Source organism: Canis aureus, chromosome 38 (genome assembly GCF_053574225.1).
Source record: "Canis aureus isolate CA01 chromosome 38, VMU_Caureus_v.1.0, whole genome shotgun sequence".
Taxonomy (NCBI): domain Eukaryota; kingdom Metazoa; phylum Chordata; class Mammalia; order Carnivora; family Canidae; genus Canis; species Canis aureus.
In genome coordinates, this window is record NC_135648.1 from 6,297,366 (window position 1) to 6,324,432 (window position 27,067).

General features: G+C 48.7%; 1 protein-coding gene and 2 long non-coding RNA genes across 3 annotated transcripts; 2 read left to right on the plus strand and 1 right to left on the minus strand.

The window, feature by feature from the left end:
- Positions 1-3,082: 3,082 nt before the first annotated feature.
- LOC144307255 (uncharacterized) lies at positions 3,083-5,282 on the plus strand. Its single transcript, XR_013374171.1, has 2 exons — positions 3,083-3,446; positions 4,184-5,282. It is a non-coding gene; the product is annotated as an uncharacterized LOC144307255 (long non-coding RNA).
- On the minus strand, positions 4,675-25,119 carry ALDH9A1 (aldehyde dehydrogenase 9 family member A1). The gene is made up of 11 exons (XM_077886864.1): positions 24,900-25,119; positions 22,133-22,278; positions 18,790-18,919; positions 18,410-18,544; positions 16,958-17,154; positions 15,817-15,957; positions 13,692-13,880; positions 13,383-13,470; positions 11,988-12,129; positions 8,399-8,511; positions 4,675-5,386 (listed from the first exon to the last, which is right to left on the minus strand). The coding sequence occupies exons 1-11, from the start codon at positions 25,078-25,080 to the stop codon at positions 5,292-5,294; spliced, it is 1,557 nt and encodes a 518-aa protein (XP_077742990.1). The 5' UTR covers positions 25,081-25,119; the 3' UTR covers positions 4,675-5,291.
- On the plus strand, positions 18,914-20,390 carry LOC144307254 (uncharacterized). Its single transcript, XR_013374170.1, has 3 exons — positions 18,914-19,092; positions 19,203-19,343; positions 20,194-20,390. It is a non-coding gene; the product is annotated as an uncharacterized LOC144307254 (long non-coding RNA).
- Positions 25,120-27,067: the final 1,948 nt, after the last annotated feature.

Genomic DNA, 27,067 nt, shown 5'->3' on the forward strand with positions numbered 1-27,067 from the left:
ATGTGACTGTTTACATCCAAATTTATAAAATGTAAGTAAAAGTCAGCTCTGTAACTGCTCCTGTCACATTTCAAGTGCTCACTAGCCTGTGAGAATGAGAGATGGGATCTGCACCCGCACCCAACTCTAAACTCCATGCTTTCCCCATTACTCCTCCATCAATTACAGCTGGAATGTTCTGGTTAGCCACGGGACATGGTCAGCCGTGGCCTCACGACCACCTGGAGCGCTCCAGCCATCGGGTGAGCAGCCTGGAGGGACCAGTGTACACTTTGCCGTAATTCATGAGAAGTTTTCCCCAGCATGGAGCAAAATAAGGAAAATGAGGACCATTTTCATAAAGCTTTAACTTGCGTTCTTTTTTCTATTAAAATGTCCATGCCTATAGGGATGTCTGGGTGGCTCAGCGGTTGAGCGTCTGCCTTCGGCCCAGGGCATGATCCTAGAGACCCGGGATCGAGTCCCACATCGGGCTTCCTGCATGGAGCCTGCTTCCCTCTGCCTGTGTCTCTGCCTCTCTCTGTCTCTCATGAATAAATAAAATCTTTAAAAAAAATAAAATGCCCTTTATAAAAATGATGGTGATGATGAATGGTATTTTTGGTCCAGACTTGAACAAAATTAGGACTTTATAATAGGCTAGGGTTATGGTTTTGGTTTTTTGTGTTTATTTTTTCATGAGAAGCGCATCTCAGATTAGAGAGCTTGTGGTTTCCTTTCTCGTCACACGAAGTTTGGGTGTCAAGGATGCAACCCAGGGGAGGCCTGGGGACCATGTGGCATTTTCACCTTTGAAGTCTTGACAAGATGCTTTACAAAGTCCTGTGATCCATCGTTGTCATTTTGCTGTTACAGAATGGGCTCCAAGGGGGGTTTTATAAGGAAGCCCACCACGTGAAATGGTGCTGTGGTTGGAGGGGGCACCCAGAGCGGTGCCTTATTTCCCCAGGCCCCCCTCGGCCCCCAGGGCTTGGCCAAATCCAGCCTGCAGATCTCTGCCATAGGGAATCACCAGGTCTGACAAGCTACTTAAGGTTCAATTCCCTTGTCACCTGCAAGGGGGAAAAGAAAGGGTGTAGGAACTGCCGCTCACTCTTCTCTGGCAGGGTATGTTCCAGAGGGTGGGTTTATTTCTATGGAGAAGCACATTCTGGGTTCGTGGTAGATGGAAGCTAGAGAACCAGGCTGGGCTAGTTTATCCACGTTGCAGTGCAGGTGACCCTCGTCGCGGGAAGTGGTGTGCCCTTGGCCAGGCTGATTGGCCTCCCCTAAGTCTCAGCTCCCCCAGCTCCAAGTTGGGAAAAACGAGGACACTTGGTATATAAAGTTCTTGAGGATTGAATGACGGTCCGTGCACCGTGCACCGTGCAGCCCAGGCCTAGGGCCGGCTCGGTTCCAGGCCTAGCTGTGGGGAGCGCCGGCGCTGCCTGCTGGTAAAGCTTCATTCATCGGGAGTCGGTAACCCGGTGACCTACCCTCTTAGGATCCAAGGGGCCCCCACTCCCCTCTTCGTCCCCCACAGCACTCGCCCCCCGAAGTGGTCTCCTAACTCACTCGAAAACAAGTGTCTCCAGTCCTTGGCTAATAAACAGCACTGTTCGAAAGAACCATCTGACACTGTGGAAAGATTTGACATCTGCATTTGTCCAACACAGTACCCACTACCCACTGCCCGTGTGCGGCATTAGGTACGTGCAATGTGGCTTAAGTGAATAAAAAATGGAATTTTTCTTTAAGTAAACGTAAGTAGCCACATGTGGCTTGTGGCGACTGTCCTCACGCGGCACAACAGTAAAGCAGTGGTTCTCCACCTGTCTGCTGAATCCAGCTTGGCGGGGACCACCCAAATTTGGATGACCAGGCCATACCCCCGATCAATTAAATTAGAATCTGTTTTTTGTTTTTTTTTTTTTTAATTTTTAAGCATTTTTTAAATACAGAAGTTTCTCTGGAACAACCAAAGTTCAGAACCATTGCTCTAAGGGCAGCATTTGGCCAACTATTGTGCGTAAGAATCCCCTGGGGGTCTTGTTAAAATGCAGATCCTGGTCCTTAGGTCTAAGGGGACATGGATATTCTGGGGGTCTAACAAGCAGACGCTGCTGGTCCCTGGGCCACCCTGAGTAGCGATGGGATCCATTCACTTACGCAAGCAGTACTTTCCTTGAGCCCAGCGGCCTGACAGTTGTGGCTCTGAGAGCTGGCATGTCTGGAATGGAGTAAAAAGTGAGAGCCTCCATTTTTTTTAAAAAAAGCTCCATTTTCTATCCTAAAACCAATGGCCGATCAACTCCTGGCCTGGCCAAAAGGACCCCTGGACCGGGCAGGGAGCGGCAACCGTCTTACAGGTCACCAGGAGGCAGGAGTCGTTTGCAGTTCCTCCCTGTAAGAAAGTCCTTGGAGACAGAAATGCCCAAAAGGTAATAGTGGTTTCCCCTGGAAGAGAACAGATGAGGAGGGAGAAAGTGGCCAGGTCGGTGTTTCTGGAATGTGCGGGGTCAGCATCATTACTTTTCCGGGCAGGTTTGCAGGGCCGTGGCCGAGGACACCCTGGAGCGCACTGTGGACCCTGTGGGGTGTGGCCGCCGAAGAGCGCTGCGCCCTAGTCCTAATCCCAGAAACCTGAGTGTCACCTTCCAAGGCAGGAAGAGGTGTGCAGGTGCGCTTCAGGTGAGGGCGGAGCTGAGAGGGGAGGATGGTCCTGCCGCAGCCGGTGGGTGGGCTCCAGATGCCATCCCTTGTGTCCTCGTAAGCGGGAAGCAGGGGGAGCTGAGGATGCTAAGCTGTTGGCCCGTGACATGGAGGAAGGGACCACGAGGCACAGAATGCAAGGGATGCTCGGGACGCTGGACAAGGCAAACTCAGGGACTCTCTCCTGCAGCCTCTGGAGGAACCTGGTCCTTTTTTTTTTTAATAAACTTATTTTTTATTGGTGTTCAATTTGCCAACATATAGAATAACACCCAGTGCTCATCCTGTCAAGTGCCCCTCTCAGCGCCCATCACCTAGTCAGCCCCACTCCCCTGCCCACCTCCCCTTCCACCACCCCTAGTTCGTTTCCCAGAGTTAGGACCTGGTCCTTCTGATGCCTGGATTTCAGTCCAGGGAAACCACCCCGGGCTCCAAGTCGGAGGTTTGGGGTCACTTGGCACAGCGGCCCTGGGAAACCAGTACAGGCCATCTAGGCCCTGGGAAACCAGTACAGGCCATCTAGGTTCCAGAATCGGGGAAGGCAGGCAGGAAGCACAGGAAGTGAAGCCCCACCCACCTGGCTCCCCCCATTGTTTCTTCCTCTCAACATCAGGGCCAGTATCCTGCTTCGGTTTCAGTTTCGGTTTCGCAGGAGCACTCACTGAGGACTGGGCAGTAGGAACACAGCGAGGATTCAAAGGCCGGTTCCCCCTCCCCTGCCCTCTTCTCTTTAGAGGAACTTCAGCTCCCACTGCGTGAGTCACAGGAGCGCTGCCCGCCCCCCAACCCCCTGGCCCCAGACCCACCATGGGATCACTCTTGGCCTTGCTCCCAACACCTACGTGCCCTCCGTGCAAATAAGCACCAAGAGGCTGGGGCGCCTGGGTGGCTCAGTCAAGCATCTGCCTTCAGCTCACATCGTGATCTCAGGGTCTGGGATCGAGCCTGAGCTGGGCTCCTCACCCAGCCAGGAGCCTGCTTCTCCCTCTCCCTCTGTGCAATCTCTCAAATAAATAAATAAAATCTTAAGAAAACAAACAATACCGAGAGGCTGATGCAGTTGCTCTCATTCTCCAAAATTACAGTATTGGCCCATCACAACACACCATGAGATGTGGGCCCGGGGAGGCCAACCATCCCTTACCCGACTACTAAATCAGCTATGTGCTGGTTCCTTCCATGTGCCAGCCTGACTGGGCTAAGGCATGACCAGACGGCTGATAAAACAGTATTTCTGAGTGTGCCTGTGAGGAGGTTTCAGCCATTGAAACCATTCATTGGTGAACTGAGGAAGGCAGAGGTCTCTCCCCGGGGTGGGTGGCCATCGCCCAACCTGGGCAGGGCCCAACCAGAACAAAAAGAGGGAGAAAAGGGGAGTTCGATCTCTGCTGGAGCTGGGACATCCATCTTCTCCAGCCCTCAGACACCAGCACTCTTGGTTCTTAGGCCTTGGAACTCAGATTTAAAACCCTCGGCCCCCCTCGGGTTTCAGGCCTTCAGACTCGGACCGAATCACGTCACCCTCCTTCCTGGGTCTCCACCTTGCAGATGGCACGCTGTGGGCCTCCTCGGCCTCCATGATCCGTGAGCTGACTGTTACAATAAATGTCCCCTTGTACGTGCCTACCTATTCCGTTACTCTACTCTGTGCTCCTGTGTCTCCGGCCAACCCTGACCAATGTAGCTCCCAGACATAAACGGTCTCCCTAAAAGGCAGAGAAAGGGGCAGGGTGAGGACCCCTGCGACGGGCTGGGAAGTCACCGTGCCTGGACAGCTCTGCAAGCACAGGCACTCCGTGTCAGGGTGGGGAAGGACATGGAGCCTAGAAGGTTCCACGGGCCTTAAACATTCGCTACAGCACCCGAAGCCCATCCTTGTGTACTCAGTGCAAAGGACTGATCTGCTGTGCTACACATCTAACTTCAACCCTACCCTGTCAACATTTGGACCCCGGAGATGTGCTTAGCTTTAAAACATGAGGCTGCAAGATTAACAGGGTGATTTATTTCATTTCAGTGTGCCGTGGCAACATACAGCTCGGTGGTGTATTTAAAAAGAGAGCAGGCTGTCGTTCAAGGGCTGGAGGCCGGTCTCCTCCACTGGCGCAAGTGGAAACCAGGTGCTTACTCTGGTAGGGTAAGCCTCACACAGAGCGTGACCCTGTCATCTCGCTCCCGACTGTCAGCTTTCTCAATGAAATGACAAGGGGCCAGGGCTTAAACACGTCAATGAGCAGAAAAGCATCTCAGCTTCTTCCGCCAGGAACCGAACCACGAGCCAGTTCGCTGAAGCTGGCGGCTGAGCACTGCCAGTGGGTCAGATCTGTGGGACCAGCAAAACCCTGCCCCCCGCCCCCGTTCTCCAGAAGTGTGTTAAAGATTTCACAGAAAATTTGCTCTGGGGACAATCGCAGCTTTCCTGATTAGTATCTAAAAGGCACTTAAGCACATTCTCGGTTAGGGAGGGGACCGAGCCATGAAGAACACTGAGGCCACTCTCTTATCCCGAAAGACACAATTCTGGGTTTGGAACAGAAGGCAGCTGTACGGCCTCTATTGAGATCCAGTCCTCGCTCCACGCCCAGCCACGCCGCACATTTTCAAAAAACAGACTCCACTTCACCCATCTCCACGCACACGGTCTTCAGCTGGGAGTAATACTCGATTGCCACGCGGCCATTCTCTCTGCCGAACCCTGAAAGGAAGAGCAGGGTGAGGAAGAGCCACCACTACGGTGGTCTGAAGTCACGGTGACCTTCAAGGACACAGGCCCGGCCTACCCCAGTGGCAGGGAGCACACAGAACCGACAAGTTTGGGACAAAATCCTCAACTGCACATGTCAGCTGTGGAGCTAGGCACGGGGAAAAGTGACCCACTGGCCTTTGGGGATGAGGACGGGGAAATAGCCACGTCTCGTTTCTGCAACAGGAACCTTAACTTAGGTACCTGCTGTTCTGGGCTGAGATCTGAAGACGTTCAGGCTTTTCTATCAAGTGTGAAAGCAGCCTCTACAACCATCAGCGGACGCCTTTGAAAGCTAATGCTAACTCGGGGAGCCAGGGTGACTCAGTCGGTTGGTTGAGCGTCTGACTCTTGATTTCAGCTCAGGTCGTGATCTCAGGGTTGTGAGATCGAGCCCCACATCAGGCTCCACGCTAGGCATGCAACCTGCTTAAGATTCTCCCTCTGCCCCTCACCTTCCCCCTCCAACTGCACTCTCTCAAGAAGGAAGGGAGGGAGGAAGGGAAGGAGGAAAGAATAGATAACCTCTATTGCTTTAAAGCTAAACCTACAGACTAACTTTGAGATTATGAAACTTAATAGAGATACAAAGATCTGATTGCACAGGGTCCAAATGGGGAAGGACACCTTAGTAACAGAATGTGGAAAATGCGGACAATCTGCTTGGGATTGTCTCTCTCCTGCTCCCCCTTCCCCTGCCCCTACTTGTACTCATACTCTCCCCCTCCCTCTCAAATAAATAAATAAATCTTAAAAAAAAAAAAAGTTGGTGTTCACTTAAAACTTAACTCTAACTTAATAGATTTTTTAACCTTTTCTTACACTAATCTGTTTTTAATATTTTAAAATATTTTAATATTTTTAAATAATATTTTAATATTTTACTTAAAATTTTTTATTATGTATTTTATTTACATATTCATGAGAGAGACAGAGAGAGACACAGACACAGGCAGCAGGCTCCAAGCAGGGAGCCCAACATGGGACTTGATCCCAGGTCTCCAGGATCACACCCTGGGCCAAAGGTGGTATCAAACCGCTGGGCCACCCTGGGCTGCCCACACTGAATCTGTTAAGAGTAGCTTGCTGTTTACACACTGCCAACTCACAAGGGCAGCTCAAGTTACTCAAAGTCTAAGCGATGCCCGGATAGAAGGTCACAGGTTCCAAGGATAGCATTCCGCACCTGCCTGGCTTTTCCTGTTAGCCTCAGGCTCAGGTAGGGTCTGCCTCCAAAGGGCAAGGCCTGGTCCCCACAAATAATGTCCTTAGACGACACTATTCGAAAGGTGGTTTATACACCGGCCCTGGCAAGGCCTCACTCTATCCCTTGTTCCCTTCCACAGGCTCTGAGCACACAGCTAGTGGGGCGGTTTGGGCCAGGTGCTGCTCCGCAGACCTGGCCACATGTTGGTCTTGCTCTCATCGCAGGTAGGCAAGCCTGAGTGCACAGATCCAAACATTTTGATCTGAGGATGGGAAAGCTGGCCCAGGAGGCCCCTTTACGGCCTACGCTGCAGGCTCCAAACAAACTTTCCTCCACACCAGGAGTTACATATTTAATAAAGCAGCATCCTAGTTCCTGCTCTGCATTTTGTGCCTATGTGTCCAGCTCCTCTGGGCCCCAGGCAGGGACAAAGGTGATCAGGGGAGCAGGATCAGGGAAGGCCAGGGTAATAACAAAGCAAGTATTAAATAAAACTCTCAAATTAACACCCATCATCTCATCAGCTCTCCTTGGGGTTTGTAGGTCTGCCAACACTGTGATGGGCACCTTAGTAACAGAATGTGGAAACTCTTAGCATGGGGCCCCTACAGAGTTGGAACAATTTTCAGAGAAAGGTATAGGAGATTAGAGAATATTTACGGGCAACAATCTCCAAAGAGAGAACCTCGAAGTAAGGGCTCTATCCCAGCTGCCTCGAGGTTCCTCATACGCTGGACTTCCACCTGCACCAGGTTACAGTAATGTCTGCACAAATGACTGAGTCAATGTAAGCAACGGGCAGCGGCCTAAGGACAACATTCCTGGGTGGCATCCAGCATAACCAGAATGACCGTTGTTAAAAAAAAAATGAGTAGGGACACATGGGTGGTCCAGTGGTTGAGCATCTGCCTTTGGCTTAGGTCATGATCCCAGGGTCCTGGGATCGAGTCCCATATTGGGGGAGTCCCCTGCATGGAGCCTGCTTCTCCTCCCTCTGCCTGTGACTCTGCCTCTTTCTGTGTGTTTCTGACGAATATATAAAGAAAATCTTTAAAAAAAAAAAAAAAAAAAAAAAAAAAAAAAAAAAAAAAAAAAGAAAATCTTTAAAAAAAAACAAAAACAATAAAACAGAGGACTATATGCTTTCTGAGATGCGAGAGCCACTTTACGTCTAAAGGCTCCACAGTGGACAACGACAAACATCCCTAGTATGGAATCTCTGAGGTGGCTTTATGCCTGTAGCAATCACACAATGTGAGGGGAAAAAAGTAATTCTACCCACAAGGTAGACCTTTCTGAGATGTCTACCAGCAGTTCATAAGCCAGGCTTATACATGTCAGAACCTTCTGGACAGGGATCCCTGGGTGGCTCAGCAGTTTAGTGCCTGCCTTTGGCCCAGGGTGTGATCCTGGAGTCCAGGGATCAAGTTCCGCATCGGGCTCCCTGCATGGAGCCTGTTTCTCCCTCTGCTTGTGTCTCTGTCTCTCTCTGTCTCTCATGAATAAATAAATAAAATCTTCAAAAAAAAAAAAAAAAGGAACCTTCTGGACAGCTTTTGGGGGAAAAGAAAAAAAAGAAGATGCTTGGTTTCCATTCCCTGAAACAGCTGCAGGGAGTCTGGGGAAGACCGGGCATCAGTCTACTCTCTCAGGTGATTCTGACACTCGGACAAGTTTGGGAACCTGGTCTCGAAGGTCTGAAGTGCGGCCAACAGCCCTAGAGACCAGGTTTGCTCTCACGCTCTCCAGCTCCTCACCTGACTTCTTATATCCACCGAAGGGCAACTCCACTGGGCTGACGTTGTAGTTGTTAATGAAGCACATTCCAGCCTGCAGCTTAGCCACCACTCTGTGAGCACGCTGGATGTCTCTATGGAGGGGGAAAAACAAGAAACAACAAAAAGGAAACCAACGTGCTGGTTATTCATAATTTCTTTTGCGACTACTTTAACAGGAAGTTAGGCTGCGGGTTCTAAAGGTCTCAAAATATTGCCTAATTCTTGTTTCTTTACAAGCTTTATAAAAGCTTGTGGCATCCAGGCAAAATAGATAAGGACTCGAGTTTTATGGTCTCCTCTGAAAGCATCTACAAAATAAGTAGCAGCAAGGGGGGGCGGGTGTAAAACACTTCGGGCGACAAAGTTTCTGTGACAAACAGTGCCACAACCACTGGCCATCCACATGGCCACGGAGAATGACGGTAGAGCCCTTTCTACACCATATATAAAAATGAACTCAGATGGGTCACAGACCTACACGGTACAAACCATAAAACTCTTCAAAGGAAACAGGAATAAATCTTCCTGACCCTGGGTTAGAAGAAGACTTCTCAGACAAGATACCAAAAGTGACAGACAAAAAGAACAGAATGAGACTGTGTCAAAATTGACAATTTTTGTACTACAAATGAGACTATCAAAAAAGTTAAAAAAAAAAAAAAGACAACTCCTAGAAATGCAAATCAAAACTACCCTGAGAGGCACCTGGGTGGCTCAGTCGGTGAAGCAACTGCCTTCACCTCACGTCAGGATCTCAGGGTCATGCTCTATAGGGAGAGTCTGCTTCTCCCTCCGTGCCCCCACCCTTCCACTCTGCTCATGCTCTAAGAAACAAATAAATGTGGTTGGTTGTTTTTTTTTTTTTTTTAAACTACACTGAGGCACCACTTCACACACATCAGGATGGCTGAAACCACAAGGAGAGACAGTAACCACATGATCCGGCAATTCCACTTCTAGGTATCTACCCCAGGCAGAAATGAAACATATCCACACAAAGGCTCAGAGATAAGTGTTCACAGACGTGTTATTCATAATAACAAAAAAGCAGAAACAATCCAAATGTCCATCAACTGGTGAATGAACAAAATGTATGCATACAATGGAATATTATTCCACAGTAGGATGAACCACTGATACCTGGTACGACACAAACTTTGAAAACGTTCTAAGTCAAAGAAGCCAATCAAAAAAAAAAAAAAGAAAGAAAGAAAATTTTTAATTAGATATATTTTATGCCTAAATTATATAGATCAGTGGGTTATAGAAACTACATTACAGGGGCACCTGGGTGGATCGGTTCCTGAAACGTCTGCCTTCAGCTCAGGTCATGATCCCAGGATCCTGAGCTCCCTGTTCAGGGGAGCCTGCTTCTCCCTCTCCCTTCCTCCCTACCCCACTGCTTTCTCAAACAAATAAAATCTTAAAAAAAAAAAAAAAAAAAAAAGGAATCTACATTACAGTCTAGTCTCTATCGTTTGCATTTTGTTAATGTAGTATTCAATATATTTGTGACACCAAGTTTGATAACCCATGCAAATGTGTATATCATAAACATGATGTGGATTAAAATCATCTTAATGGACTACAAAAAAAAAAGATATGTCATCAAATATACTGAGAAGCAGAAAATTCAACTGTGTTGACTCATGTCCATCAGTCCAAATACTCTGATAGTATTATTTGGTAGTCGACATTATTTGGGTAGTTGAAGTGATGTATAAATGGTTGAGTTAAATTGGTTTATGTTAGCAAAATAGATCCCTCATGAGAATTTTGATGTAATCTCTGTTACATGTAACATAAAAATCTGTGGACATGAGGGGCACCTGGGTGGCTCAGTGGTTGAACATCAACCATCGACTCAGGTCGTGATCCTGGGGTCCTGCCTATGTCTCTCATGAGTAAATAAATAAAATCTTTAAAAAAAGAAGTGTGGACATGAGCATTAAATACAATGTACATGCTATTATATATATATGAGGCACTATAAAAATGTGTTTATTACAGTAATAAAAGTTAAACCCCCCAAAAGCCAATCACAAAAAAAATCATATACTCTATGATTCCATTTTTACAAAATATCCAGAATAAGCAGATCTGTAGAGAAAGCAAGTAAGGCTAGTGGTTGCCAGGGCCTGGGGGAAGGGGAAAATGAGGACTAAGGGCTCCTGTTTGTGGGATGATGAAAATGTTCTAAAATTAGATTATATGGTGATGGTTGCACAACTCTGTAAATAAGTACACTAAAGGACACTGAACCATACGCTTTAAGTGGGTAGATTGTATGGTATGTGAATTATCCTAAAGCTATTAGAAAAGTAACAGCATTTAGGGTCAACCTTTGGGATTGCCTTTATCTGTACTGTGGGGTCAAAGCAAGAGCAAGAGTTAACCCGTTCAAATCCTCCCATCAAAACGGCAGCTCCTAGGAGAGGATTATGGTGACACACAGGTGAAACTACCCTGTGTGTCACCGTAACAGTGGATACCATCGTCCAAACCCATGTAACCTACAACACCAAGATAAACCTGATGTCACTGTGGTCTTTGGGCAATTACAATATGTCTAAGTAGGTTCATCAACTGCAACCAATGACCCCTGGGTGGGAGACGTGGATGATAAGGGGGCAGGATGGGGGGAAGGTGTACGGGAAATTTCTGTGCCTTGCCTCCCATTTGCAGTGAACCTAAAATTATGCTAAGAAATAAAATCTACTAAGAAACAAGCAAACAAAAAGGCAGCAGCTCCTTAACCTTTTCTTTCTTCAGGGCTCAAAGAGAAGCTATTTCATTCATCAGGCCCTCCAGTGGAGACCTGGGTCTTCTTTCCCATGTGCCTCACCACAAAACTACAAAAAAAAAAATTGAACCTTGTATATACCACCAAAGAAACTGCATAATTCCAAGTGTAAACAGTCTAGAGAACTGCCTACTGCTGCCAAAGACTAATCAAAGTCTGTATATGCTCAAGCAATCTGCAATCACATTCAAGGAAATTTTGCTCCCAAATCATTTTTACTTTTAGTATATTGGTTAAAGTTTATGCACAAAGATATTAATCCCAATTTTAGTTACAAGAGTCACAACTGGAAACAATATTCTATACATATGCAACAATCAAAAAGAGGCCTACATATTTTACAATGCATTCCAATTAGGAACTATTCTAAAGCCGTGAAAAATCATGTTTTTGAAGAGCACCGCCCAGTGTTTATATGCTTATAGGTTCTAAATTCCTGGACATGTAGGTTTTCAAGAGACACTCAACCTGATTCTCTACTCAGATCAGAACCTTAAATATTTGTTCAATGAAGGAATGAAATAGGATAGAATTTTCATCAATATTGTTTAAAGCTCAATTTAAATTCAACGGCAGGGGACGCTGGCCGTTCAGCGCAAACAATGAGATGTGACTCTGGCACCTTCTAACTTCACCCGGAGCAAGCAGAAAATGCTGATGAAAATGTCAACTCCAGAGAGGAAAAGACAGCAATGGGCTCCCCGAGCAACTGGGCAGAGATCCCTGTATTCCTGCAAGGCTGCCTGAGTGTCCTTCCCCACATACCTGGTAAAGACGCCAGCTGCTAAGCCAAAACTGGTATCATTGGCTCTTTCCAGAACCTCAGCTTCAGTGTCAAATGGTAAAATAGACATAACTGGTCCAAAGATCTCTTCTTTCACACAGGTCATGTCGTCTCTGCAATTGGCTGCAAACAATGTAATAAAGCCAAACATCAGTGAAGGAACGATCATGCTTGGTGCGTGAATGTCTTCACAATAAGCGCTGAGATACAGAGCCGTAAGAACGGCTTGAGAACGCTACTCTACACGCCACTATCAATATTATGATGCACATTCCGTTCCTTCTTACACGTACCTTTGTTTTTCAATACATCTGGGTTAATACCATACACGCTATTGTTTAACCTGTATTTTTATTTAAAAATATATTTTAAGCTTTTCCTATTCACTTAATAACTATAAGCTAATCCATGGTATGGAGGCTGAGTTCACAGCTTTCAAATCTCAAGTGGATCTTTTTTTTTAGCAAAGGCTAAGGGTTAAAATGCATCAGATAATCAAGTGCTGAAAACGGACACCATTGTCAACCTTGGGCAAAAATCAGCTGACCTACCTTCCAACAACATAATTCAATGTGAATAGAATTTTTAAAAGCCTATTAAACTACTGATATTGGGACATCTGCATGGCTCAGTGGTTGAGCATCTGCCTTTGGTTTAGGTCATGATCTTGGAATACCAGGATCCAGTCCCACATCGGGCTCCCCATAGGGACCCTGCTTCTCCCTCTGCCCGTGTCTCTGCCCCTCTCTCTCCTGAATAAATAAAATTTTAAACAAACTACTGATATTTTGGGGGGATCCTAAGATCTATTGTAAAACTGCAGAGGAAAGCATGAGAACAACATGACCTAGAGCAGTGGGCACCTCTAGGGTAGGGGCCGAGTGAAGGGGTGGAGGACAACGGAAGGACCATACACTTGCCTGTCCCAACCAGGAGATGGTTAAGATGGAAAGGAGGTGCTAAAATCTATTACATCATTTAAAAAATACTGCCAGACTGTCTGACAGATTGGTTTTATTATACTGATGATGTACAGTTCAAAGAAAAACATATTCTTCAGCAACATTCCTGAGAAACAAAATGCATTCTTTTTTTTTTATCAACCATGCACTTCCTTTTTTCTTTTCTTTTCTTTTTTTTTTTTTTAGTTCCTTGTTTCCAGAACAACAGGTGCAGGCCCAGTAAGGCTCAGGTAAACACACATAGTTGTCCAAGAGGTAGTGCACACAGGGTGACAGAGAACTTCTCCTTAAATCTGAGCTGTGGGGACACAGTTGACCAACACTTGCTTTATGCCATATTCATGTTTTTTAAATATCCTTTTCAATGTGACATTTACTTCAAACTGTTTAAAAGTGAACAAGAGGAGGACATACTCAGTACACAAGGTCTCATGTAATAGCCATCCTTCAATTTGGGATCTTCAGGTACGTGTACGTCTCCACCACAGAGCACTTTAGCACCCTGCCCAAAAAAGAAAAAAGAATGCAAATTTTCTGTTAAATGCACAGCCTGATATGCATTCCTGACACGTGAGGCGTGTCCTGAACGGACGCCCAGTCACTCCCCGGCAGGTACAGAGCAGAACACAGGTGAGGACACAGTAAGCCCAGCAGGTATGGGTGCAGGAAACGTGCAGTAAGTCCCCTCTTCTTCACCCCATCCCATCGCCACTGGTTTCTCACCTGCTCCTTTGCCAGCTTAACAAACCCAAGGACTCGCTCCAGGTGTGGACGGTTGATGAGGGGGCCCATCCTGGTATCTTCCAGGAGGGGATCTCCGATTTTTATCTTTTGGGTCCGCTTCACCACTTCCCTTGTAAATTCATCAAGAATTTCCCTTTGCACGAATACTCTTGTGCCATTACAACAAACCTGAAGGACGGACACAGATGTGCATGTGTGTAAGGAAGGGGAAGAGGGAGGAATCCAACAGCCTTAATCTTAAAAGAGATAGTATAACCCCCTTAAAAGGTTAGTTCCAGCTCTAAAAACTATCCCCATCCTGAATGGGATCACATATGGAATTGTGGACATAACAGCACATCAGCCAAGAAACTGCCTGCCCTTCCAGATCAAAGAGAGCTTTTTGTTTGTTTACTTTCCTAAAGGCCACTCACAGATCCACGTGAGCCATGCCACCTCTCCTATTGCCTCCCACTGGAGGCTCAGTGGGGCCCTGTGTTTTAAGAGTAGGAGGGGATGGGACAGTAAAAATAGATTAACAATGAAGGGCTTGAGGGATGCATGAGTGGCTCCGTGGTTGAGCATCTGCCTTCAGCTCAGGTCATGATCCCAGGGTCCCGGGATCGAGTCCCACATCGGGCTCACCGCAGGGAGCCTGGTTCTCCCTCTGCCTGTGTCTCTGCCTCTCTCTCTGGGTCTCTCATGAATAAACAAAATCTTAAAAACAAAACAAAACTTGAGCCTAATAAGGGCTTGAGCCTAATAAAAACCTGAAATATTTCATAGAGAACGTCTGTCCCTAAAACCACAAATCAATCGTGACCAGTTAGATCCTTCCGTAGAATGCGAGCACAAATACTGTTCCAATGCTATCAGAACCATGGATACAAAGCCCACAAACAGAGCCAACTACTCATGCTCACAGAATAGTGAGATCTATCAAAAGTTCCCAGGAGCTGCGGTGAGCCGAATCTGCAATTATCAGAGCATCAAAATTAATGATAGTAAATGGACTGTAATCTGTAAATGAAGTAAGAACCCATGGTCTGTAATAACACAAATCGATGAGCGAAAAAAAGCAGCACGAGAGAAGGGAAGGTGCCTTCCTGTAGTGGAGAGTGAACTAATTAATACATGTAGAAGGAAGAACGGAATTGGGAAGTCACCATTTGGGGAGCACCGTAATAGGTTTCCAGCAAAAATCCTCAGAGGGTGTTAAGACTAGTGGCGGAGAGCAGGAGGGGCCGAGTCCTCTGGCATGTTCTCTCATGTGACATGTCTCACCCACGAAGGAGACCCACCCGCAGCACAGACAACCCCACCTCTGGGAAGGACACAACTTTACTTTTGTGGTGTTTTTTGCCCCAAATGCATAACCCAATTCTTATCAAAAGGAAACACCAGGGGTGCCTGGGTGCCTCACGGTCCCGGGATCGAGCCCTGCATTGGGCTCCCTGCTCAGCAGGGAATCTGCCTCTCTTTCTCCCAAATAAATAAAATCTTAAAAAAAGAGGGAAACATCGACAGACCCCAAACGAGGGACATTCTACAAAATAAATAGCTTGTGTTCTTCAAAAATGTCAAGGTCCTGAAAGATACGAATAATTGAAAAGCTGACTGCTCCAGGCTGTGGAGATACAACAGCTAAAGCCAACGCACCTTCCGGGATTCGATCTTGGGCCAGAAAAAAAGAAACTGTGTGGGCTTTTGTTTTGTTTTTGCTGAAAGGACTAATGTCAAACAAATGACAACATGAGAAATAAGAGCTGCAGATTGAGTAACAGATCAGGTTATTGATCTCACTAAGCGCACGGTGCTTCATAAGAGAATGCACTTGTTTCTAGGAAATTCACGCAGGAATGTAGAAGTTACGGGTCTTACGTCTGCAACTTTCAAACAGTTCAGAAAAAGATAACATGCACAGGTATGTCCAGAAAGGTAAACAGAATGACAGAAGAAAGCTGATAAAATGTTAGTATTTGAGAATCGTGGCTCGAGGGTACACGGGCATTCTGTGCAATACTTCTGTAAGTCCGAAATTATTTCAAAATGAAAAGCTTTAAAACATGCTACTAGGTGAAGGGGGGAGCTTCCTTCTAACCGTCTGCTAGGGCCAGGTGCCTACCTCGCCTTGCGTGAGGAAGTTGGCCATCATCGCCCCCTTCACCACATTCTCCAGGTCACAGTCGGAGAAGATTATCAGGGGAGACTTGCCTCCCAGTTCCAAGGTAACAGGTTTGATTCCTTTCGCGGCCATCTCCATGATCTTCCAGAACAAGAACAAACATATTCGGAAGTTTAACACGAATAAAACTGCAAGTTTCATCAAGTAGAACCTGGGCCTCCAGGCATCTCCAACTACGGGTGACCTGCAGCCTTGTTCCTGTCTGCAGCCTTGCCCTTCCACTACTTATCCCTTTCCAGAACCCTGAAGAGAATCCACAGGACTGCACCTGACATTCTGAAGGGGAATTCATTTAAAAAATACTGTTAGGGATGCCTGGGTGTCTCAGTGGTTGAGCATCTGCCTTGGGCTCAGGGCGTGATCCCAGGGTCCTGGGATCGAGTCCCGCATCAAGCTCCCCTCGAGGAGCCTGCTTCTCCCTCTGCCTGTGTCTCTGCCCCTCTGTGTGTCTCTCATGAGTAAATAAATAAAATCTTAAAAAAAAAAAAAAAAAAAGGAATAAAAATACTGTTAATTCACATGTCCTGGTCAGAAACTCTTCTATTATTATTATTACTGTGTTCAAGGCTGGCAATTAATACATCAGAAATAGACTGAGCAAACACCCTTCCGAGGTGGCTGTGACAGGGGGGTTAAGACACCAAAGACCCAAGTGGCAGCGAGACCCCACGCTCTGAGACACAGGCAGGAGGTGATGACTTCCATCCCCTCGAGGCTACCTCCACTCCACTACCTTCCCCACTTCACACTTTTTTTCAGGGCGCCTGGGTGGGGCAGTCAGTTAAGCATCTGCCTTTAGCTCAGGTCATGATCCCAGCGTCCCCGGATCGAGCCCCAAGTTGGGCTCCCTGCTCAGCGTGGAGTCTGCTTCTCCCTCTGCCTCTGTCCCTGCTTGTGCACTCACTCTCTCTAATAAATAAAATCTTTAAAAGAAATAAAGGACACTCCAGATCTTTGCCCCGATGCCTCTGGCCCCCCTCCCGATAGAAGCTGGGTAAGATCAGATGATCAGCCTCAGACACGTACACTGGGGAGGCCCCACACTGCCGTCTGTGGGAAGCAATACTGGTTTCATCTCTACCTTCATGCCGGTGGGCACGCTTCCGGTGAAGGAGACTTTGGCCACGTCAGGGTGCTGACACAGGAGCTGGCCGGTGGCAGCCCCCCCTTGCACCACATTGAAGAGCCCGGGGGGCACGCCGGCCTCCGTGTAGATCTCGGCCAGCAGCAACACCGACGCGGGCGTGAAGGGGGAGGGCTTAAAGACCATGGCGTTACCTGCACAAACCCAGGACACAAGCACAGAAGATGTTTTAAGACCGGTGATCCTCTGAGCACAGGACAGGAGGACAAGCCAAGAACAGCCTCCAGTGTTTCCCCTCATCAATGCCCAGACCCGCACTGGCGCTCAGCAGCAGACACCTTGCTCTTCCCTCCTCGGCTTCTCCGCTCTCGCAGATCCAAGCCACACCTGCTCAGGCCCAACCGGAGATACCTTCCACTCGCGTTTCCAGGCCCTGCTACGCACGGGCTGCAGCAGTCGGCAATACCGCGCTCACTCCCAACTTACAGAAGTGGGAACTGGAGACCATAAAGCTTAACCGGATGAGAGTCTCCAAACTGGTGACTTAGCTCTACTCTGGTCACAGCTGCTGCGGTCTCACATGGGAGGGCACGTGCAAAAAAGCAGAAGGACACAAGGCAGCAACACGAGAAAAGCTGCATTTTGACACCATGTCCTAATCGTGATGCTTTTTTTAACCTTTGACTTTTTTTCCTCTAAGTAAATCCTCTTTTCCCGATTCCTCTTTAAATAATAGGAGGACACTTTTTACATCAGCCAGCCAAAGTTTCTCTGATGGAAGCCTTGTTTATCATTTGTCTTAAGACACAAATAAAGGAGGAAGTTTATCTTCTGCGTCTTATGTGCAGCTGAACTCCCTCTACAGAAACTCATTCCACAGTTCTCGTGCAGAAAGGGAGAGAACGGGCAGCCTGGGTGGCTCAGTAGTTTAGCGCCGCCTCCAGCCCAGGGAGTGATCCTGGAGACCCGGGATCGAGTCCCACGTTGGGCTCCCTGCATGGAGCCTGCTTCTCCCTCTGCCTGTGTCTCTGCCTCTCTCTCTCTGTGTGTCTCTCATGAATAAATAAATAAAATCTTTTTTTTTTTTTTTAAAAAGGGGGGGGGGAGAACTTTTAGGTAGCACAAATCTGAATTAATTCAACAGTGAAAAAAGAAGACCTCCAAGACCAAAATTAATAGTCCTCCTTTCTGTAACAAAAATAAATTAGATAAATAAAGTGGGAATAATGCAGATGCAATCCATGTGTATGACCTACGCTGTAAGGTCTCTCGGGGGGTGGGGAGTAAGGGATGCAGGTCCTGTGAGGCTCTGGCACCCCAGCACAGGCCCCTTCTGACGTGGGGTGTGAGTGTGTGAATGAGTGTGTGTGTGCACGTGCACACCAACAGGTGACAGGTAGAGAACAGGGAGGGAATGGTCTCCCAAGTAGAAGATTCTTTCTTTCTTACCGCACGCTAAGGCCGGAGCAGATTTCCAGCAGGCAATCTGGAAGGGGTAGTTCCATGCACCTATTCCCACGCATACGCCCAGCGGTTCTCTCCTGGTGTAACCAAAGGACCCGCCAGGGAGCTGGATATATTCGCCTAAGAGGAAAACAGAGGCATCATGGAGAACGCAGGACGGCTCTTCCCAAGCCCCTGCCAACTATGATAACCCACAGTTTCAGTTAGGAAAGACAAAGTAATTCTCAGGGTCATCCAGGCAGAGAGTGATAAACTCAGGATTTTAACCCAGGTGTGTGTTGGTGTCCGCATCTTCATCCTCCTCCACCAGGACCTGCTTGCCTACCTCCCCGTCAGCTCACACAGAAGGCCAGGCAAGGGCTCACCAGCCATGGATCCAGCCAAGCCTGCGAAGTATTCCAGGCATTGCCAGGAAGTGTCAATGTCCCAGCGGGCCTCGAAGATGGACTTGCCATTGTTGATGGTCTCCATGGTGGCGATTTCATCCTTCCGTTCCTTTGGGTAAAACAGAACACTAGGCTTAAGTCATGTTACCATATACCTCAATATATTCTATACTCAGACTATGTGTATAAATACATATGTACGTGCACATATGTGCTCACATGTATAAAGAGACAGTAATCATTATGGAAATGGTACGCAACAGCCAAACACACGACTGGCAGGTAAGAGGTTATGGACACACATGGCTTCAATTCACCCAAAGACACGCAGCATGTGAAAATCACAAGATAATTATGTTCTAATTGTCAGTACTTATCAATTCTCTTTTTAGATTCTGTCTCAGTTGTAGCTACACGACTCACAGATGCTGGAGTGCTGGAGACGGTGCAGGGATGATTGGGAAATGGGACTAAAGAGAAGAGTGCAACAATGCCTTTCTTTGTCCCAGAGATAAAAGAGCTGAATGAACAGAGTGAGTAAGAAATAGACGTTGGCTATGGATCTAGTGTAAAATAAACAAGAGGGTGACTATCTGGACACACACACAAGGTGCACTGAACCATCAACAAGATGCGGCGTTGTCTTCTTAAATCTGGTAAGCGGTGAGGCTGACCAGAAGTAAAAGGAAATGGCAACAAGCCCACATCCACAGTACACACCTCGGGAAGGAAGGGAGGGCGAATATAAAAATCACCAGGAAAGTCTGACAGTCAGATCTGAACACACTATATGTCTACCAAGGCCAGAAGTATCCATAGTGTTCACTGACTCCTTCCACTGTCCTAAGTCGAAATGTATAGATCCATTCTCTGCCTTCACAAAGCCGATTTCTCAAACAGGGAGTTAGTAAGTGCTCAATAAATGAGCCCAGACCCTGAGCTCTCAGACACAGGCAGCAGATGAGGACTTCTGTCTACTACACGGGGCCCAACACTAACTACTCCAAGGGCCCTCCTTCCCCCCCTCCCTTCAGACCTCTGCCCAATTATCTACGGCCTCCCGCCCAGTACAAGCTAGGTAAGATCTGCAGATGCTCTGGGTAGCCCACTCTGCCATTTGTGTGAAGACAGGTTTTCTTAGTCAGTCAGTTCTAATTAACACTGGAAATTATCCGAACCAAAACATACTGAGAAAAAAATAGGCAAAAAAACGAGCAGAGCACTAGTTGCTATGGGATAGCTTCAAGCCGCCCAGTGTGTAACCGGAGGCCCCGGGAAGAGACAGAAGCAGGGCAGAAATTCAGTTAGAACTTCCTGATACTTAAAGCACTAAAAAAAAAATCCTGTTGACCTAGACTTATAGGCTTATAATTCTTTCAAAAGACAGAGCAAAATGAAGACTTTTAGACACACAAGACCTGAAAGAGCACCACCGACAACCTGTTCTATAATAGATGCCAAAGAAATTTCTTCAAGAAGAAAAAACAGGATACCAGACAGGAATCTGGGCCTACACAAAAAGGGATGAGGAGCACCAGAAATGGTAAAAATTTGGGTAAATAGAACTAATTTTTACCTTATTTTATTTACTTTTTATTTAAAGATTTATTTATTTGGGAGAGAGAGAGTGAGCAAGCGAGCACAAGTAGGGTTGGGGGGAGGCAGAGGGAGAGGGAGAAGCAGACCCCCCACCGAGCAGGGAGCCCGACTCGGGGCTCGAGCCCAGGACCCGGGACCATGACCTGAGCTGAAGGCAGACTCTTAGCCAGCAGAGCCACCCAGGTGCCCCAGAATTAAAAATAACTTTTAACGATAGAGGAAAATACTTAGTTGGGAGGAAATTCTCCATGAACACTGTGACATCCTGTGCGGCCCAGGCTTTCTGAGCAGAGAACCCTGGCAAGCCAAATGAGAGGCTGAGGTCTTGGAAGGCAGACACAGTGTCTCCTAAAGACAGCTGCCCGGAGAGATGTGGAGATAGGAAGCCCTCTGCTTCACATTTCTGGAGACATCTGCGTACTTTCCAGGGTAATAAACCTGGTAACACCTTCCCCCTGAACCCTGGAGGAGATCTGCTAAGGGAGTCATCGCTCTTGCTCCAGGAGAGAGAGCAGCTCCTGTGTAAACTGAGTCCTATCACTTTAGGGTTCCCCTCCGGGGTGCAACCTCTGCCTACAACAGCATTACATGTGGCTCTCACTGAGAGAGACCCCTTGTGGGGACTGGAGCTCAAAAAACTCATGCTAAGGTACTGCTCTGGATATTCTGGTGTACATCCTTCTGAATCTTCTCATTTTCTGTAACGAAGATCTCTAGTCCTTTTGCTTTTTAAGACTGTAAAAAGTTCAGGGGTTCATGCAAGTCTTGATCTCAGGGACGGGAGTTCAAGCTCCACGTTGGGTATAGAGATTACTCAAAATAAATAAATGAAAAAAAAATTTTTAAGAATTATTTATTTATTTATTCATTCATTCACGAGACACACATGGAAAGGCAGAGACACAGGTAGAGGGAGAAGCAGGCTCCATGCAGGGAGTCTGATGTGGGACTCCATCCCCCAACCCAGGATCACGCCCTGAGCTGAAAGGCAGACGCCCAGCTGCCAAGCCATCCAGGTGTCCATAAAAATTTTTTAAAAAAGACTTGTCCAGTTTAAAATTATTTATTTACTTAGAGAGAGAGAGAGAGAGAGAGCACATTTGGGGGGGGGGGGCAAGGGGATGGGCACAGTGAGAGGGAGAGAGAGACTCTCAAGCAGATGCCCTGCGGAGCCTGACACACTCAATCCCAAGACCCCGAGACCACAACCTGAGCCAAAATCAAGAGTCAGTTGCTAAAAAAAAAAAAAAAAAAAAAAGAGTCAGTTGCTTAATTGACCGAGCCACCCAGGAGGCCCTTAACTTTGTTTTGTAAGAAGGGAACATCTATAAATGTACAAAATCTTCCTAGGTAGTTGAGGTAGAAAATGTACATGAAAAAAGAACGGTAGACTTAAGAGTCATCAGAGCAAAAGTAAAGGACACAAATACACAAAGTTAAAAAGGAAAGGAGACAAGTTGCAAAGGATATGTAAGCACCAAGATGGAGAAAACCACCTGCCAAGGGAGATGTCACAGACAGCCAAGCTCCAGAAGGCCATTCCTCACAGAAAGCATGTCCTATATACCCAGGTGATCACATGAAAATGTTTTTCAATTTTGTAAAAAAAAAAAAAAAAAAAAAGGCATAACCTAACGGATCATTAAAGTCTAACTGTAAATCATCATGAGGAACCCTCAGAGCAACGCAAGGGGATATTTCTGAAAGAGGAAGTAACACATACCCTTATTATCCTGGCAGCCTCCAGAAGAATTCGACAACGCTCCATGCCAGATTTCTGACTCCATATTTTAAAGGCAGCCTTGGCATCCTGGACAGCCAAATTTACTTCCTTTTCCCCCGAGCAAGTGAAAGTAGCTATCACTCGGCCTGTAAGAAGAAACACAGGGTTATCTCCAACTGTTGCCTCATCTTTCAAGAAAGTACTGGGTATCTAAATTACCTTTTAGCGACCTCTATCTTGTTTTTAACTATGGTCTGATTTAATGATCGCTCCTATGCCAGCAGTTCTGACCTCTATTTCAAGGTGACTGAACCCTTTAAGAATCTAATAAAAGTTGCAGACTTCTCTCTAGGAAAACGTACTTCACCAGATCCCAGAATTACAGAGATTGTGTCCTTTGCCCTAAGCACAGTAGTAACCTCAGGTTAAGAAACTCTCTCTCCTCTATTTTATAAGTGGGTTTTGCAACTCTGCTCAACAGTGTTTGAGAATCTCAAAGGTCTTGCGAAATCCAAGTTGAAAGTACTCAGTCCCGTGGGTTATGAACTCGGGATTTTTTTTTAAAAGATTTATTTATTTATTTATTTATTTATTTATTTATTTATTCATGATAGACATAGAGAGAAAGAGAGAGAGAGAGGCAGAGACACAGGCAGAGGGAGAAGCAGGCTCCATGCACCGGGAGCCCGACGTGGGATTCGATCCCGGGACTCCAGGATCGCGCCCTGGGCCAAAGGCAGGCGCCAAACCGCTGAGCCACCCAGGGATCCCCGAACTCGGGATTTTAAATCACTGGTCCATGTTCTATAGAAGTCATATCATACTAGTGATACTTCATGAATATGGATAATAAACAGCAGTATCAGGAAAACATATCCCTAAAACACAAGAAAAATTTCTCAAGTATGAAAAAGCCCAGGTTCTCCTGTTCTTACTCCAACCTCTTTCCCTATCCTGGTGCAAAATATGAGCCCACATCCCAAGGGCTGTGATGGACTCTACCAACAAGAGTTCTGTAAGTACATCAAATCCACAGTTCCTTTTCCCTCCCACAAGAACTCCAGAGACTCTTTTTCCAGAAAGATTTCACAAGCCTGCAGTTTCTGCTGCAAATTCGAACAGCCAGTTGTTAAAGGCTAAGGATTGCACACACTGAAGGTAATTAAATAAAGAACTTTTCCTTTTCTCCTATATGATTACAGGGATGGGGCGGAGAGGCTGTTTCCACCAGGAAATCTGCTGATCCCTGTAGCCCCTTCCTGCTCTGACAAGGTTACTGCTGCTCTGTGATGTAGCATGACTGATCAATCCTAAATTCTGCAGTCCTTTGCAATCCAGTTTTGTCCCTCTGGCTACCCGCCTTTCTGGTTTACACAAAACATTTACATATTTCTCCCCACAAATATTCCATAAAGCTCAGCAAAGCAAACATAAACCCACACCCAAAACTTTTCCCTTTTAGCTGCGACATCTTTGGAATTCTCAGAGCCGATCCAGGGCCCAGCACTTGGCAGCGTGAAGCACGGGACAAAAAAAAAAAAAAAAAAAGAAGAGCTGGCCTTTTTTTCCCCTTTCCGAATTCTGATTCGTGCACAGAAATCTTCCAAGGCTAGGAGGTGGCCACAAAGTTCACGGTCATTGGGGTCATCTGCGCACGCATCTCCGTTCTCCCCACTAGTGTTTTCACCTGCCCGTCCTTCTGTGGAGATCCTAGCCGTCGCCTGTGCACGTTGCTGAAAACATTACTGCTGTTCTAACTTTAAAAGTCAATAACAGGGATCCCTGGGTGGCGCAGCGGTTTAGCGCCTGCCTTTGGCCCAGGGCGCGATCCTGGAGACCCGGGATCGAATCCCACGTCAGGCTCCCGGTGCATGGAGCCTGCTTCTCCCTCTGCCTGTGTCTCTGCCTCTCTCTCTCTGTGACTATCATAAATAAATAAAAATCAAAAAAAATAATTATTTAAAAAAAAGTCAATAAAAGGGCACAACCTCGGGCATCGTGGCTCTGTAGGCTCTGTTCAGGCCGTCGTCGCGTTACCCACGACTCCCCGCCGCCCCATGCAGCCCCCCAGCTTTACCGGTTTGCTAGACTCGGTTCCTGTCCCGGGCAGATGCAATCCTGTCTGCCCCGGGGCCTTGACTGCCCGCGCTCACAACCTGCCTCCGCACCGTCCTCACCTGTGCCGGCTGCCAGGTGCGCTCAATAGAGGCCCGGGGCCGTGCAAGACCTCGGCCCGGGCGCGGCGGGCAGCTCCGAGCGGCGCCCTGCCCAGGCCCCGCCGCCCCTGCACCGCCCAGGACCCCCGCCCCCCTGCCCAGGCCCCGCCGCCCCTGCACCGCCCAGGCCCGGCCGCCCCCCTGCCCAGGCCCGGCCGCCCCTGCACCGCCCAGGACCCCCGCCCCCTGCCCAGGCCCGGCCGCCCCCCTGCCCAGGCCCGGCCGCCCCTGCACCGCCCAGGACCCCCGCCCCCCTGCCCAGGCCCGGCCGCCCCTGCACCGCCCAGGCCCCGCCGCCCCTGCACCGCCCAGGCCCGGCCGCCCCCCTGCCCAGGCCCGGCCGCCCCTGCACCGCCCAGGACCCCCGCCCCCCTGCCCAGGCCCGGCCGCCCCTGCACCGCCCAGGCCCGGCCGCCCCCCTGCCCAGGCCCCGCCGCCCCTGCACCGCCCAGGCCCCCCGCCCCCCCTACCCCCGTCCCTCTGTCCCGCCGCCCCCTGCATCCCGGCCCCCGCCGCCCGCCGCCCAGGCCCCTCCTCGGGTCTCCGGTTACCCGTGGCCGGCTCGAACGCCTTCTCGGTGCCGGAAGAGTCCGCGGGATCCACGCGGGCCCCGCCGCGGTAGTTGAGCGGCTGCGAGACCACGAAAGTGCCGGTGCTCATGGCTGCGAGCGAAGCCGGCCGGAGGCTGCGCGGAAGCCGAGCGAGCGCCGCCAGGCCGGCTCCGAGAAGCATGGGGGCGGCGCGGCGCGGGGCCGGAGTCAGAGCGAGCGGCGGGGGCCCGGGGGCGGGGCCATGGGAGGGGCGGGGCCCGGGAGGGGCGGGGCCTGGGGCGGGGAGGGCGGGGCCTGGGGCGGGGAGGGCGGGGCCTCCGAGGGGAAGGGCGAGCGGCGGGGGCCTTCGGGGCGGGGCTTCGGGACTGAGCCGGGGAGGGGCGGGGCCGGCGGAGAGAGGCTAGCGGGGAGGGGCGGGGACGGGCGGTGTGCGGCCTGGGGCAGGGGCGGGCTGTGGGGAGGTGCACCAGGGCCCCGTGCACTCCAGGGTCCCACACACCTATCAGGTCCCACACTCACACCCGGCCCCACACGCACACCAAGGTCCCATGTGCACGCCAGGGTCCCACGTGCACACCTGGGCCCCACACACCTATCAGGTCTCACACTCACACCGGGCCCCAGATGCACACCAGGTCCCACGCGCACGCCAGGGTCCCATGCACACACCTGGGCCCCACACACCTATCAGGTCCCACACTCACACCGGGCCCCAGATGCACACCAGGTCCCACGCGCACGCCAGGGTCCCACGTGCACACCTGGGCCCTACACACCTATCAGGTCTCACACTCACACCGGGCCCCAGATGCACACCGGGTCCCACGCGCACGCCAGGGTCCCATGCACACACCTGGGCCCCACACACCTATCAGGTCCCACACTCACACCGGGCCCCAGATGCACACCAGGTCCCACGCGCACGCCAGGGTCCCACGTGCACACCTGGGCCCTACACACCTATCAGGTCTCACACACCGGGCCCCAGATGCACACCGGGTCCCACGCGCACGCCAGGGTCCCATGCACACACCTGGGCCCCACACACCTATCAGGTCCCATGCGCACACCAGGGTCCCACGCGCATGCCAGGGTCCAGAATGTCCAGAGCCGACCGAAAATTATCACGCATGCAAACAACCAGGAGGAAATCCATCAAAAGACCCAGAAACCACACAGATGATAGAATTAACAGACAAGGATGTTAAGAGTTATCATAAAAGTACTCAATATGCTTCAGAAGGTAGAGGGAAAAAATGAACATGATGAGAAGGAAAAGATAAATAAAAGACTCATTTCAAACTTCTGGAGATGAAAAATGTACTATCTGGGGGGTCTGGGGGGGCTCAGTCTGTTAGGTGTCTGTCTTCAGCTCAGGTCATGATCTCAGGGTCCTGGGACTGAGCTCAGCAGGGAGTCTGCTCCCTCTTCATCTGCCCCTTCTCCCCCTCATTCTCTCTCTCTCTCTCACTCAAATAACATCTTTTTAAAAAGAAAAAAACGTAATATCTGAAATTTTAAAATATACTAAATGAGATTAACAGATGCTGCAGAAGACTAGTGGATTTGAAGACATAGCAGTAGAAACTCTCGAAGATGAAACACAAAGAGAAAAAAAAGGCTGGAAATCACAATAAACAGGACATTTCTGGGCTGTGGGGCACTATCCAGTGACCTGACACATAGGCACCTGGAATCTCCAAAGTAGGGCCATTGGGAGGTGGAAAGAAAAACAGTTGAAGAAATAATGGTCAACATTTTTCCAAACTTCACGAGAAATCTAAATTTAGCAATCCAAGAATTTCGATGAATTTCAAATAGAAGAAACATTAACTATCCTATTCGAAATATCAGAAATCTGTGATGAACAGAACTCCCCAAGCAGGTGCTAAGGAATAGATCTTCTTTTTTTTTTTAAATTTTTAAATTTATTTATGATAGTCACACACAGAGAGAGAGAGGCAGAGACATAGGCAGAGGGAGAAGCAGGCTCCATGCACCAGGAGCCCGACGTGGGACTCGATCACCAGGTCTCCAGGATCGCGCCCTGGGCCAAAGGCAGGCGCCAAACCGCTGCGCCACCCAGGGATCCCAGGAGTAGATCTTCTTAAAGGACTATTCGGCTTTCGCAGCCTGAGGTCCGCAAGCTTGGGAGCACAAGATGTGTT

Excerpts from the sequence above, each read along its gene's own strand:
- ALDH9A1 (XM_077886864.1), bottom strand. The coding sequence starts at position 25,080 with ATGCTTCTCGGAGCCGGCCTGGCGGCGCTCGCTCGGCTTCCGCGCAGC. Across the intron at positions 17,155-18,409 it reads TGCTCCGGCCTTAGCGTGCG|GTAACGCCATGGTCTTTAAG; the intron begins GTAAGAAAGAAA and ends GGGTTTGTGCAG. Across the intron at positions 15,958-16,957 it reads GCGTGCCCACCGGCATGAAG|ATCATGGAGATGGCCGCGAA; the intron begins GTAGAGATGAAA and ends TTGTTCTGGAAG.